The 16,501-nt window shown below is 41.6% G+C and overlaps 1 protein-coding gene across 1 annotated transcript in view; it reads right to left on the reverse strand.

Moving 5' to 3' along the window:
* Positions 1-16,501, reverse strand: part of LOC135500905 (calpain-1 catalytic subunit-like) — a 90,504-nt gene that overhangs the window by 47,864 nt on the left and 26,139 nt on the right. The window contains exon 4 of the mRNA XM_064792624.1: positions 15,120-15,307. Within this exon, the coding sequence (XP_064648694.1) occupies positions 15,120-15,307 (188 nt within the window). The remainder of the gene's footprint in view (positions 1-15,119; positions 15,308-16,501) is intronic.

Below are 16,501 nucleotides of genomic sequence, written 5' to 3' on the forward strand. Positions count from 1 at the left end.
TTTTTAAGAAATTACTTCAAGACATTTTGTTTACCACTAAGCCACCCTTATGGTTTTATTGTAGCAGTACGAGAGAGGGTAGTATTTTCCATAGTCGTTTACGGAACCCCCGCCCAGAAAAAGAGGTGTATTTTGGAGTGGGGTGGCACCACCTTCTCTGCCTCACAATATCAAACCTGTGCAAAAACACCACATGCCACTTTCCTTACTGAATGAAAAATATTGCCAGGTACATCTAGTGAAATTTTCAACAAATTCTAACAAGAAATAAAACAAGAGGACCAATGGCAGTCAGCGGAAATTTTGTCGATACCAGAAACGGAACCTCTAACCAATGGACAAGATGGTGGCCAAACTACCAGACAGTGCAATGTGCCAAAAGGCAACACCATCTGAGGTATTTGGATGTGAAAGTATCATGATCATAAGGTTCACTGCACTACATGCATAGTGTTTCAGCCAGGATATCAAAATGGCAGGGCAACTTCGGACTCTGAAAAGGCAGGAGCAATTTTCAGGCCAAAAAAGGGCATTTTTCATAGCGGCAATTTCTCGTTTTATTTGAAAAGTCAATCATTTTTATAGTTTTAAAGTACAAAAGAGATTTTATAGAGCCAATTGTGCATTTTCAAACACATATGTGCCTTTTATTGGTGTCAGACCCTATCTACTAGGTAGTTCAAGGGTTCAAAAGTTAGGATATCTCCTGAAGCATCATCAGATGGAACTCATTGAAACAAGCAAAGAGCATTTAAATTTCGAAAATCAATCATGCGGTTCATTTTCTATCAACGATTACGTGTAAGTAACTCAATTAGTCGCCCTTTGTTTTAAAGGGATTGTAATGAATTAACAATAGGAATGGCTTGAAGGAAAATGCCCAGTCTGGAAAGCAAAAAACAGTGAAAAACAGCATAAAAAGTCTCATAAGTTCATTATAACAGGTTGTATTAGTACATCAATATTTTGGACCTTTCATGATTTTTTATGCTGAACATGGTCGACAAAAGATTTTTTTACGACACCCAACAGAATGAAAATGGACGCCAAAATCGCAGGAAATCACCGGCAAATGCACAAACCACAGCCAAGAAGTTGAAAACAATATGTTTTAGATCTAAACATTCGTTTTCTGAGCTGGTTTCATGCAAACACCCTTGAAAAGATCATTGCCAGTGGTTGAAGCCCTGTCGCAGAAATTTTTAGATGTGGCGGCCATCTTGTTTAATGATGGCTATCTTTGATTTCAGGCTTTCTTTACGTGAATCTCATATAGACAAGTAGTATATCAAATTACATGTAAAAAAAATGCAATTCAAATATAAGGAATACAAGCATTTTTAAATTCCATTCCTTATTACTGATAACGTGCATCAGCATGGGCCGTTTAAAATTGTCAACATTATCAGTATCACGAGTGTAGAAAAGGTACGCCCGACTGGTAATGGTTGTAGGGTACTCATCGCCTGAACGGTGAACCATGAACTGGACAATAGAATGCAATTATAAATTTCATGGACAAAAGTGAAAAGGCCCAGTCATTGTCATCTTGTCTGGACAACGGATGATCTATTCCATAGATCAGCCGCCCTCCCTATTACTAATCCAACAGAGGGCAGCAGGGTTTAACACCTCCTTTGAGTTGAGGATATGGGTCACTGCTGCTACTGTATAATTACCAGTATATGTACTATGCTTAACCCTTTGGGCGCTGAATTTTTTTTTTTAAATCAGAACATGTTATACCCACATTTCACAGGGCTATAACGTAATAAATATGGGTGCTATGTCAATAGTCGGAGTTTCATATGTTCAGTATTACCCCCAGGACCATGAAAAAATAGAAAAAAGAAATTCTGATAAATGGCCAGAGAAGGTATGAAAATGATAGTAAGCCACTAGCCTCGCTTTTACATGTGTTTACCTAATGTATAATATACATGAAGTATTCATCCTGCATTTCACCGGTTTTTAGCATCAAATTATGATCCAATCAGCACTAATTAGAGGCTAATCAGTAGCCCCCAAATCGGGGTAAAAAATTTAGCATGTTTACCCCCCTAAAATCTCAGACTTTGGCCAAATAATGTGGTGAAAAAGACGTGTAACCTGTTGACATACATGAGTGCCATCCATGAATACCGAGTGAAACTGAAATTAACGATGTCTGAGAGGTGTTTGGACAGTTTAAAGGGGCATTGATCTCTCGTCGTCGTACGGCGACTACCGCGTTCAAAGGATTAATATATCATGCAGCGGTCAATGAGATGTCTGTACCCCCGGGGGTCAGACACTCGACACCTATTCACCCCTTGGAAAAAAAGTGAGGGTCAGAACTCGACACTTTCTCACAAATTGCCAAGCATTATTTCATCAGGTTCTCACTTTTCACCAAATCAATTGAGACCAGAGTTCACTATTTTTTCACCATGCCCGAAGAGGAGAAAAGACATAAAGTCTATTCACATTTCATTGTTAGAGCAACATATTTTGTAAAAAAACCGTTGTAAACACTACAAAAATTAGTCCAGGTAACCTCGACCCTACGGCGCGCTAGCGGAGGGTCGAGGGGGATGCGTCGATTCACTATAAGGAAGGAAGCCCAATGTACATCTGATGTACACTGCACTGAGCAATACTGAACGCTCTGGTATTCTGTAGGCATGAGGATTTCTGGGAATCCCCTTCTCATTTTCAAAAAGGAGTTTGTTTTCACAATAAATATTTGGAGTAAGTACTAGAGTTTGGTCGATTTCATCATTACAGATTAAGTAAGCTAATATTCTTTTGTCGAATTCGGTTTTGAAATTAATGTCTTATTTGAAAAACTCGATAAACCACGTGACCAGACACCAGAAGCCAACGCCCCCAAATCTAGTTCGTGACGAGAGAAATGTCGTGACATACCAGTCTCAGTAATGTGAATGAATGAGACTGGTTCCGAACGAAAAAATTACCAGCAACCTTTTGCTGCCGGCAGCCATCTTTCCGGTTCTGTGCATAACATGTGCGTCAGCCGACGATCTGCATTTTCTTTTAATTTTTATTTCTTGTGGTTTATCGCTCGACAGAAACTCGACATTTGCAAAATCCGGCTACCCCAGACATTCGTCGAATTTTCGACACCTTTCCCAATCCCATTCGCCAGAAACTCGACGTTTGATAATAATCAGGCACCACAGCACTCGACACGAACTCGACGTCGAGTGCATGTCGACCGCTGACCCCGGGGGGTACAGACATCTGATTGACCGCTGCATCACTGTGTAGTGCAGCTAGGACTACTCTGACTGGAAGCATAGTTGACTTTTGAAAATAGTGACTTTGGTGGGCAAAATTTTTACAAAGATTGTAAAAGTTATTTTGTTCATAGGACGCTTTATCTTTGGGCCAATTTTGTTAGAACTTTGACAAACTATATTATTAGGTCTGTGACCACATGAATATATGAACAGTTTTTGCAGTGAAATTTCTTATCATAGAAAAAAAGAGGATTTGTAAGCACTCTCTTTGCATTAATCTACAGAATACATTGTATAGTGCACAACAGGCCTCATTCTAAACAATGCATTCTGTATCACCCAGGTACACTGGTGCTCAAAAATATTAGGACAAAGGCCAATTTTAGGTTTGACATAACTTTTCACCTGCTTAGAATTAATTGAATGGGCTCAAATAGGGCTCATATGTAAGGGGAAGGGTCCCTCTTTCCCCCTGATATAATTTCAAAGAATTACATAATCAGTAATTAGTTCCAGATCTGTAATAATGAGGAAAGGTAGAATTTGAACCATTGCACCAATTCGTTTTTATATAAATGGCTTCAAAAAATAATACTATGATCAATTTTTCTAGACAATACACAATGGTATAATGTCATCCCAATGGTTCCCTAGTATTACATAACATGAGAAATCAATTTCTGGACCATTAGGCAATGACAAATGACGGGTGTATAAAGTCTACTGATTTGGAGAACCAGGGCACATTTGCAGGTGAAACTGACAGCAAAATGCGTAGGAAGACAGAGACCAGTGTCGAAATCAGGGCAGCAGTCTGTGCCTATCATGATGTTGGACTTTCAGTACGCTCAATCGCTAAAAAAGTGAATGTATCCAAATCAACTGTTCATTACATCCTGAAAAGGAAGAAGGAAACTGGAAATAACCAGTCCAGAAAAGGTAGGGGGAGGCCCAGAAAGACTAGCAAGGCTACAGACAGGTACATGAGAAACGTCGCTCTGAGAGACAGGCGCCTAACTGCAGTCGATATCGCCAAAGAGGTGAATGAGTTGGAACAGCAACACCGCTCCATCTCGCGTCAAACGGTCAGTCGACGTCTGCTGGACTTTGGTTTACGAGGTTGTGTTGCTGTGAGAAAACCACTCCTGAGACCCCAAAACAAGGTGAAACGACTCAAATGGGCTAAAAAACACAAGTTTTGGACTGTTGATGATTGGAAAAAAGTTCTTTGGACTGACCAGAGTAAATTTGAGCTGTTTGAAACAAAGCACAGGGTCTATATTCGTAGGAGGCCAAATGAAAAGTTCCCAAACGGATGTGTGATTCCAACTGTGAAACATGGCGGGGGAATGTTATGGTCTGGGGATGCTTTGCTGGGAATCAAGTTGGGGATCTGGTCAAGATAGAAGGCATTCTCAAGAAGGAAGGATATCTTGAGATCTTGCAGAAGCACGCCGTGCCATCTGCCGAGAGGCTGTTCAGTGGATCTTGGGTGTTCCAAGAAGACAATGATCCTAAGCATTCGTCAAAGCTGTGCCGAGGATACCTGAACCAACAGGCAGAATCAAGACAAATGGAAGTCATGTCGTGGCCACCGCAATCCCCTGACCTGTCGCCCATTGAACTTTTGTGGGATGAATTGGACAGACAACTTCGAAAAATTAAGCCAACTAGCCAGAAGCACCTGTGGGACTGTTTGCAGCAAGGATGGAGTAAAATTACCCCCGTCTTCATGGAGAAACTAATCAACAGAATGCCAGGAATCTGCAGGGCAGTCATCAAGGCCAAAGGTGGTTACTTCGACGAAAAAACAGTCTGAATTGGATGGATCTCAATTATCATTGCCGGAGATGTAACGGACTTAATGACATGAAGTCATAATTTGACATGTGCAATCATAAGAAGATGACATGTTTTAGCTCCAAGAAAGTGTAGCACAGGTTTTGTATTTGTTTTAACAGTTATTTTGTGCTTTTCCAAAATGGATTGTTGTTAATTTTATGTAAAATAAACACCCATCTTATTATCAATCAATCAATCAATCAACAATGTCTTATAGAGCGCCAAACTCCAGGTAAACCTGCTCAAGGCGCTACCTCCCCACCAAGAAATGCTTCCTCGAACAGCCAGGATTTTAGGAGTCGTTTAAAAGCAAGCAGCGCGTCCGCCCCCCTGATGTGCTCCGGTAGGGCATTCCACAACCGGGGACCACATGATGAGAAGCAGCGGTCACCGAATCTTGTCTTTATCCGCATACACGCCAATGACGTGTCATTAGATGACCTGGTGACACGCTGCCTCTCAACATGTTTGAGGCTCAGGTATGCAGGTGCATAACCCCGGACCACCTTGAAACACATCAGGAGGACCTTGAAAATGACACGCTGCTTCACCGGGAGCCAGTGAAGAGACCTAAGAACCGGTGAGATGTGGTCATACTTTCTCGTCCCGGTCAAGATCCTGGCTGCCCGGTTCTGGAGTCTCTGGAGGGGAGCCAGCGCCTTGTCAGGGAGACCGTAGAGAATCCCATTATTGGAGTCAAGGCGTGACATGACAAAGGCATGGATAAGCCTCTCGATGCTACTTGTGTCGAGAAATTTTTTAATTCGGCTTATCTTATACAAGGCAGCATTTACATTCTTGCAAATCGCCTTAATTTGCTCCTGCATTGTCATGCCCTCATCCAGCCACACCCCGAGATCCCGAACACTGTTTGACTTTGCAACCCATTGCTGTCCCACATTGATACCTTCCACAGAACCAGTCCTGCGCGACGAAACAAAGTTCAGCATGTCTGTCTTTGGGGCATTCAAGGAAAGTTTGTTCACAACCAGCCACTTCTCTATGCTGGCAATGCACTGCTCTGTACTCGAGATCGCAATATCTCTCTCATCTCCTCTCTATTATGATACAATTGGTGACATATCTTATGTAACACATTTGTATCATCAGCCATGAGTTATGGAAAGCTTTATTCTCAAGAGAAATAAAGTAAAAACATAGAAAAAACAAGAATATTTGGAAGAAAAACGAGTATTTTACTGTAAATGCCCAAGTTGGACAAGGGCAAAAAATGCCTTACTGTCCTTAATGTAGTTACACAACTGCCACTGGTTATGTAATTCTTTGAAATTGTATCAAGGGGAAAGAGGGACCCTTCCTCTAACATATGAGACCAAGTTGAGCCCATTCCGTTAATTCTAAGCAGGTGAAAAGTTATGTCAAACCTAAAATTGGCCTTTGTCCTAATATTTTTGAGCACCAGTGTAGAGATTGATTGATAGACGCAAGGACCCAACGCGCCGCGTAGCAACAAAATAGCGAAGTTGGCGAAAACATTTATAACGGGTCACCGTGATCTCATTATGGACTTATAGCGTGATTATGGGGTTGAAACTATTTTGCTCTATATTGTCACGAGGAAAGAAAAGCATGCAACCTAACGCCAACCCATTGATGTAAAGTGATAATTAGAAGGTATAGTTCAGGAAATGTTAATAAATAATCATTCCTTAATGTCTTTTGAGAGCATTTTTAATTGTAACAAGAGCAACGCAAGGCGTGGCATATGCCCCCGTGAGCATATTGAGTTGGTGTATTAGGAAAGTGAAGTGTTTTTCAGACAACCCCGGGCAGCTGGTGTCATAGCTGACTGGGTTTAGTTGATATCGTGAAAGAGTTATTGGTCTGTAATGTCCGCTGTAGACGTTATCTTTTTCTACCCACATAAAAAGTTACATTGTTATTACTCAAAGCGTTCTCGATAAAATGAGGGGAAACGAAAAGTTTACAGATGGCTAATGGATGCACAGACGGCCCCGACGCACGGACGGGACGAACGGACATCAGCAAAACATAATGCCTCCGCAATGCATTACGAATTGGCGGGGGCATTAAAATGAATTTGATCAGAAAAATGGTTCGCCTCGCAATTGACGGAAACCGATTTCAAGCACGCCGCCCTGTTAGCCTTATTGACAATCGGAACAAGCCAGTTTTCGAAAGGAACTTTCTTCCAGTCACCCCCAACGCAAATACAAAAAAAATTTCATCAGACGAACGGTTCTCCTCAAAATTGACAGAAACTGATTTCAAGCACATTTCAAGTGGGGCTCTAGGAAAATTCGTCCCCGGAAAACTCGTCCCCGGAAAATTCGTCCCCAGAAAATCCCCGAGGAAAATTTGTCCCTGGATAATTCGCCCCCGAGGATAATTCGTCCCTGGAAAATTCGTCCCTGGAAAATTCGTCCTGGAGGAAAATTTCGTCCCCAGAATATTTGTCCCTGGAAAATATGTCCCCTAGGATAATTTGTCCCTGGGAAATTCGTGTCCGAGGATAATTCGTACCCGGAAAATTAAACAAAAGTTGAAAGTTTCTGACATTACTTTCTAGTAGTAACTACTACTTACTACTTTCGACTTTTCACATTCAGTGTTATATCTCTAGTTACTAACCTACTAGCTAGTTACCTACTCCACTCTTTTCATAGTAGGTAGAGGTAGGCAGGCGAAATAATTCATTTTTTTACAAATAAGTATTTTTACTGGTCAGAATGAAAGAAAAACTCTAAATTCTTCAATAAAATATTTCGCCTGCCTACCTCTACCTATGAAAATAGTGGGGTAGGTAACTAGCTAGTAGGGTAGTAAAGAAAGATGTTACACTGAACGAGAAAAATCGAAAGTAGTAGTTATTACTACAGTCCATTCGACAAGACTTAAGAGTCTTGGAAAGTAAAGTCAGAAACTTTCAACTTTGTAAAATTTTCTGGGGACGAATTATCCTCGGGGACGAACTTTCCAGGGACGAATTATCCTCGGGGACAAATTTTCTGGGGACGAATAATCCTCGGGGACGAATTTTCCGGGGACGAATTTTCCTTGGGGACGAATTTGCGGGGACGAATTTTCCGGGGACGAATTATATGGGGACGAATTTTCCTGTAACCCCCTGGTGGCCATATTGACAATCGGAACGAGCCTGTTTTCAAAAGGAACCTTCCTCTAGTCACCCCCAACGTACATACCAAAAATGAATTTGATCAGACAAACAGTTCTCCTCGAAATTGACGGAAACCAATTTCAAGCACGCTGCCTGGAGGCCATAATGAGAGTCGGAACAAGCCTGTTTTCAAAAGAAACCTTCCTCTAGTCACCCCCAACGTACATACCAAAAATGAATTTGATCAGACAAACAGTTCTCCTCGAAATTGACGGAAACCAATTTCAAGCACGCGGCCCTGGAGGCCATAATGAGAATCAGAACGAGCCTGTTTTCGAAAGGAACCTTCCTTTAGTAAAGGTCAACCCACAAAACAAGTTTTGTGGTTATCGCTAGAAGCGTTCTCCTTAAAATGAGCAGAAACGAAAAGTTTACAGACGCCTGACGGACATTGGTAAAACATAATGCTTCCGCAATGCTTTACGCATTGGCGGGGCCATAAAAAGGATATGCCTACGTCACAGAGTCTCTGCAATGGTTATTTTTATCACAGTAGTCTCGCGCAGCCAGACCTTCTTCACTTATTAGTCTGGGGTAAGCCAGGCGTTCACTGTACTAGACCGAGACGTTTTCCACCACAATGTATATCTGGGCTGAAGAAACACTGCGCAAGTTTACCTTGAGCTGGAGATAAGAATAGATTATGCCAATGAGCATACTTCCACATTATTGTTTTCCCAGAATGGTGCATATCGCGCGAAGCTACTCAGCCTAATACTATTAGGCCACGCGTAATGGCGCTGAGGCGGCCGCTGTAATCAAGAGAGTGGTTGAGTCACTCTATGTTATGACAGAACTAACCAAAATTGCTTACATTTTCGCATTGCTACAATGAATGACCTAATACTGAAACCACATGTCCTGAGTGTGAGGGGGTATAGTGGTGTCTGTTGACTGTGCTTTAAGAGAGACTGGCATCATGCCTAGTTTCTCTTAAAGCACAGTCAACAGACACCACTATACATGCCTAGTCTCTCTTAAAGCACAGTCAACAGACGTACATCACTATACCCCCTCACACTCACAAACCACAAACACCCAACCATCCTGCTACATTAATACTTCTGGTTTATATACTATGCTTTAATATATATATCACTGTTTAGTGTAGCTAGGACTACTCTGACTGAATGCATGGTTGATTTTTTAAAATAGTGACTTCGATGAAAATAAATTTTACAAAGATTATAAAAGTTATTTTGTACGTCTGCCTTCTATACAACGATATAGTGCAAAGCGTGTAGTGGAAAGGCCAGCAGCAGGGGTGAACGCGGCAGAAGTTTCATTCATGCACGCAAACACCGCATGTTTTTTGGGGAATACCTCGAATGACGTCATGTATTTTGAAATTTAGCGCCCTAAAAGTAAAGATCAAGGGTTTTCCGGTGATAAGCGGATGAACCACCAATGCACTTTTCCGGCATCCGCCATTTTTTCTCGATTTCATTTTTCGCTCGGGATTTTATTACCAAATTGGACAGGTTAGGATAATCGATTTGAGACTTTAGACCTGCATATTAGAAGTATTTAACTTTGTAATCATTAAGTTTTAGCTTACGCGGGTTCAAGCAATCCGTGCGCATGAACAAATTTTATTGCAGGTTCGTACGGTGGTAGAGAAAAAGATACTACGCGTCATCTATGTACATGCAGCTGTATGTAAACTCCGTCTTCGGGGTGATCAGGTTATCCTACATGATTTTCGGCGTATTACTTTCCTAATGGTTTCAACGATAGAAAGACTGTATGCGATAAGCTTCGCTGGCAATTAAAAATTGCTAGCGAAGCTAAATGAAATGGCCAAGGCCATTGTGCTCACCTCATGTGGAGGAAAGATGGATAAAGAGCATGGTATTGTGTCATGTAGTGTTAGGTTTGATGTAGGTCCAAGCAATTACAATTTCCCCAAAATGGCCAATTTACAGCACATTCGACCTCTGTGACATTGAAAAGTAGGTCAAATCAAAGAAGACTCGGGTGACACATTGAATGGTTGTTAGAATTAGATGTACCTATGATATAAAATTGGTGCCAATCGGGCAAGTCATTACTAGGAATAATGGCATTTTGAAGAATTTAGGATTTGGCCCCCTCCCTGGAGGCCAAACAGCAAATAAGATCGCACCAAACTTCGGTACCTGAGATCACCTGACCAAGGGGTACATGTGTACTTAATCTGTGATCAATAGTCATTGCAGTTAAGAAACGTGCCATAGTTACGGCCTGACGGCGAATTTACGCCATTTGACCTCTGTGACCTTGACAAGAAGGTCAAATTAAAAACCTGTGTGACATATACTGTATGGTGGTTAGATGTACCCATGATATCAAATTGGTGGCAATCGGACAAGAAGTTAAGGAATAATCACATTTTTAAGGTTTTTGGATTTTGCCCCCTGGTGGTCAAGTGGTGAATCATATTGGACCAAACTTCGGTCCCTAAGATCACCTGACTAAGGGGTAAATGTGTACCAAATTTGGTATTAATAGTCATTGCAGTTTAGAAACGTGCCATCGTTACATCCTAACGGCCAATTTACACCATTTGACCTCTGTGACCTTGAAAAGGAGGTCAAATCAAAAAACCCGGAGGATATATGATGCACCTTTGCTAGAAGTACCTACAAAATTTTTTTCAAAATTTCCCGACTAATATTAAGGGAGATATTGCATATTTTCACTTTTAACGTTTGGCCCCCTGGTGGCCAAACCATGAAACGAATCGGACCGAAACTTGGTCTCCAAGGTGTCATTACATATGGGTACATGTGTACCAAGTTTCAACTCAATAGCTTTAACAGTTACGAAACGTGCCCTGCTAACGGACGACGGACGACGACGACGACGACGACGACGCTGACGACGGACGACGGACGCCACGGTATGGGATAAGCTCACCTCTGCTAAGAGGTGAGCTAAAAATAGTGTTTCAATATTGGTCAAAGTCTTGCCTAAATTTTATTCAAACCACTGCCAGATTGATGACTTTGATTGCCTGAACAAGAATATATACAGTAGAACCTCCCTTAGCGGACACCTCTGCCAGGCGGACACGTCCGGCCAGTCCCGAATTTTTCTAAGTCATTTCCAAAAACAAAAACCTCTGTACGGCGGACACCTCTCTACTCCGAATCGCGGACAGGGCGATGGCCAATTTTTGGTCCAATTCCCTCCCAATTACGGACAGTGGGTTTCCTGCGTGCGATTGGAGAGCCTGACAGGTGTGATATTTGCGTAATTAATCAACGTAATTAACCCCATGGCATTGTGTTTTTGTATCCTAATTAAGCCGCGGTATTTGTTTACTCATCTTTTCAACTAATCACATAGGCCTATTGTGTCAACAGACACTCATTAATTCACGCGGTTTTGTCAGTGTTGCGGAGAATATGCGCGAGGAGAGAAATTAGAAAAAATTAATTATTAATCAAAGGTGGCTGATGGACAGAAATTATGGTGTTTTTTCACACATTATGACATGTCGTGGAGATTTTGCAATAAAAGGGGCAGCTTTTACAGAGAGATTATTCACTCTCTGAGTTCCAAAGTAGCTCACGTCATTCAACGCAACATCACAAGCAAAGACCAATCAGCCAACAGGTTCAAAGTTTCAACGCTATATGTCGACACAGAGAAAACCAAGACCTGCAAGGCGGGAACTTCAAATCCACCAATCGTACGATTTGGCATAACCTCTCTATTAAGGACACCTCTCTATTGCGGCCACCTAGGCCCAGTCCCATGGGTGTTCGCAATAGAGAGGTTGTACTGTACATGTATTATAGTAGCCTACATTGTTTTAATGTACAATATTATTCGAAGTCAATGTTCTGTTTTTTCAGCCTACCCCCACTACTGAACCCGGTGCTACTACTGCTGCCAATGATGAGGGTACACAGTTGCCCATGGTTACGGGGAATATGGTACAGGTACAGGAGAGTACCGGATCTACTGTGACATATGGCAACGTGAATATTGTGAGGTACCTGTGTCAAAAACTTGACATTTCGTATGATGTTGTCTCACATACCGAGTTCATGAGGGCCCTTGCATCGGTTGCTAGCTCAGCGAAAACAAACTTTGCATTGCTGTCCACATCGAAAGAAAGTATGCCACTCTAAAATGAAATGGCCAGGGCCATTGTGCTCACCTGTCGATATGAAGGGAGAGTTTGAGGAAGAACTTGTCAATTTTAGGGGTTAATCATGCAATAGTTGTGGGATGGTGTGGTTTGTCTTAAACGAGAATCGACTGGAGCTCTGATGTTGGATGGGAGATGCAAGGTTTTTGTTTGATTCTGAATTGAGTGTAGCTCAGCCCTTCTCCCCAGGTGATATCTGATTGTCATGTGGTCACTGATAATGTTGAAATCCAGCAGTCAGCCATCATGTCCCGACCATGCATGCATGCCATCACTGTTATACTGATATAGAGTAGGCTATAGTATAACATATAAAAAAACATAGTTACAAGCAGCCCTATAGTCTGATTCATAAGTAAATGTCACTGCCCTTTTGGGCCGCTGCGCAAAAACTACTGGGCCGATTTCTTCAAAGTTTGGTTTTTCTTGAATCTAATTTCGGGACCCAAGAGGATTTTTATATTTCAGTAACCATGGTTACGAAATAATTTTTTTTGTATGTATTGGTGTACATTGACGTAGTGTATTGATTTTGACATTTTCTCCTCTGTACTGCTTATTTCTGGATGCATTTTGCTGAAATGTTCAGGTTAATTTTTTTTCGTGTGTATCTTTAAAGCTGCTAAGTTTCATTTAGAACTATCCATAAAAAAAAATTGGGCCCTCCAGTTTCCCCCAAAATGGCCAAAGGGCTCCAAAGTTGACAATTTTTTTCTTTATAATTTGCAAATCTCTAACCTGGAAATTGTGTTGGGTCCCGAAATTAGATTCAAGAAAAACCATGTGCCAACTGACATTTTTGCACAATACCGCCACCTAGTGATATGAAACGAAATTAATCTATTTAATATCGAAACCTCTAAAACTTCATTTCAAACTTCAATCTGCTGGAATAAAGAAAATGGGCTTTTTTAACCTTGACCTACTTATACCTGAATAGTAGGTCACACTGACCTTAATCTGTGTCAACATGTAGAGATGCCCAATAGGTGTCCACATATCAAATTTAGAGAGTCTATGACAAATAGCAAAAAAACGTGCCATGATCAAAGAAATTTTAGAGTTCGACCTCTGTGACCTTGAAATGAAGGTCAAATCGAAAACCCGTGTGATATGTGATGTACCTTTATTAGATACACCCACCATAAAATTTTTATCGCTCTAGGTCTAACCATAAGCTTCAAAATGACAAAAATAGGTTTTCAAAGAGTGCCCCCTATATGGCAGACCAGCAGTCAAATTGCGCTGATTTTCATTCTGAAGGAAGGTCTTGCCTAGGGGTACCCACACACCAAGTATGAACATTCTGGGTCAAGCGGTTAAGAAACGTGCCACGATTTTGTCAAAAGTTAACGACGGACGACGACGACGGCGACGGACAACGACGGACGCCAGACGCCGCGGTATCGTATAAGCTCACCTGACAGGTGAGCTAAAAACGCTCAGTTCTCAACCAAAGAATCCACCTGGCAGACACTAAAGTTGCTGATTTGAAGCGTGGGTTGACTAAAATGTTGCAGTTAAAAGTCATATGTGTACATGTAACTGATATCTTGTCAGGATAAACTAAACAAAATGATGTCCCTCCTGCCAGTGATGTTTACCATAAAATAAGCGATGGAGGACGCAGTCACAAACGTACAGGGCAGTGTCAGGGCGCAGAAAGCTAGGAAGTTTAACCAGAAAACAGGACAAGGTGAACACAAACTAATGGCAGGTAATTCACTGACTTTAACATGGGAAAAAGCTGAAGAAAATATCTCAGAAATAGATGGAACTGACCATTGCCCAAGTCCGTGCTTTTCCTTTAGTAAAGGACGTACCATCGCCAAGGGATGGAGGCCATTCCTGGATATGTCATTAAAGACCAGTTTCAGTTGACAGAAGATAACTTGAAGGAGGCGCTTTATAAAATTACTGACTTCTTTCCTCTGCTTTTAATTGAGAAGGGGGCCCATGCCATTTTATTGGTCAATGTTGAACTTGTGTTTTGCCCTGATTTGGTACATGAGGTTCTAACTCTGGACGAGGCAGATAGTTCTTTTACTGAGAAGTGGTACTCTGGTCTTCTTTTTCAGCAAGCCAGGACCAAAACCAGTGCAGCAAAAGTATCCAGAAATTCTGGAAGTGATGATCGATTACGTCCAGTTGCACAGCTTTGAGGCACACATAGGTCGCTGCACTGGCACTGCAACGTCATGTGGAGTACGTTTGAATGATATACAAAGGGACCCTGTTGTGCAGCATGTGGACGGTTTGAATTCTATTTCCAAGACTAAGATATACTATTTGATGACACCTGCTCATGCTAATTCTAGAGACGCTGCCAGGCATAAGGATGCATTGGATATAAGAGTTGGCCAAAAAAGTTGTGATGTCAGCAAGGAAAATATCACTGCTCAGGAATACTTCACCATTGTGTCCAACATTAACCAGATGGCTGCTCTTTATCCTGTGGAGCGTCTTATGTTCTCTTGTGACAGTAAAGCTTAAGTGCATATAGGGATTGCCATGTAGGTCAAACTGCGAAAACGAAAAAATACATTTGGGTATATATTGCTCAAATCTACCATTATGCAAATTTTCAGCCATCTAAAGCCCAAGCAGTTATAAAACGTGCTCTGCTTACGGATGTCGACGACAATGGACCGAACAGTATCATAAAAGCTCCCCACAGGTGATCTTAATATGCAGATTATTTCTAAAGGTTGGAGAAAAATATTTCAGATCTTACTTTGCAAAAGCTTTCTCCATCAATGAAGGCCACATCTCGTTTGGGTCTGACTTCGAATACGCTCCGCATGGGCGGCCATTTTGGACGGGAAGATGATCGTCAACGTAAACATCCACCCATTCTCCGAACGACCAAAACTTACAATGGAAAACTCCAGAGGCTGGATCATAAGCACCATCAGGAATAATCTATAATAAAAACATGTAAATTGAGGGGGGGTTTTTCAGTCCTAAATTATAGGTAGGGCACACTCTAGAGTAGTTAGAGCGCTGGGCTTATAACTGGAACGTCGAACGTTCGACACTCGGACCGTTCGGCACCGTTTCATCTTTGTGTCCTTCGGTATGCACTTAACCCTACTTGCTTTTCACCACACAGGAGTAAATGAGTAACAGGCTTGCCAGAGAAGTTAACCTACTATAGACCAGCATCCTTTCCAGGGGAGGAAACTGGTCGTAACTTAATGCTACGGAATTCGAGATAGCTCCGGCCCGATGAGTTGTTCGCAGTTCGGGCAATAGCCTGATCGACTTTAACTAACTGATACCCAAGAGGTTAACTAAGGCCTCGTTAGGGAGTTTTTCCCGAATGTACGCGATGATGACGTGCCCCGTTCACAGGACGTAACATCTATTTCAAAATGCGTTTCCAATCGTAGCTCGTAGCTCTGTTCGCCATCCCAAATGGCAATATTGCCAATTGGGTTGGACAATCACGGAAAACCCCAAATATTATAAATGTCTTCCTGGATAGATCTTACAGTGACCAATCTCCATGGAAAGACATTTGCTTACACTACACAACATTTTTTAAAAATTGAGGGTCCACCATTGAACTTTTGAGTAAGTTGAATTTTGCACAAATCAGCGAAAAACGCACGAACTGGCACTGGACAGTATTTCAACATGGACCCGACGCACATCCCAAGTTCAGTGTACACATACGTCGGCAACAACAGTAAAATGCGTAGTTTTTTGTTAGCCGCCTATTGAGTTTCCAGGTTTCAGAAACTTCAAAAACATGTATTTGCCAAAACAACTTCTAAGTCAGCACTGGCATACACTGAGGACCAAGAAAACAATGATTTTTTAGGAACTACGGCACATGAATACAAAAAAAATCCCTAAGACCTAACACATTTAACCAGTATGTTATGGCCATATTTTCAATGACTCCAATCATTCAAAATGGCATCAGCCACCTGACTATATTTGCTAAGTGTGAAATAAGTATAGCGAACCATTACCTAGATTATCAATTAAACAGAACACATGATTTTAATTTTAACATTATTCAGCAAGCCACTCATCAGCCAGAAATGGCAAAATCAGTCGTCTCGTACCCCATACAGTATAGGCGTCCTGGGGTGGATTTATCCTCGA

The sequence above is a fragment of the Lineus longissimus genome, chromosome 16, assembly GCF_910592395.1.
Source record: "Lineus longissimus chromosome 16, tnLinLong1.2, whole genome shotgun sequence".
In the NCBI taxonomy this organism is placed as follows: domain Eukaryota; kingdom Metazoa; phylum Nemertea; class Pilidiophora; order Heteronemertea; family Lineidae; genus Lineus; species Lineus longissimus.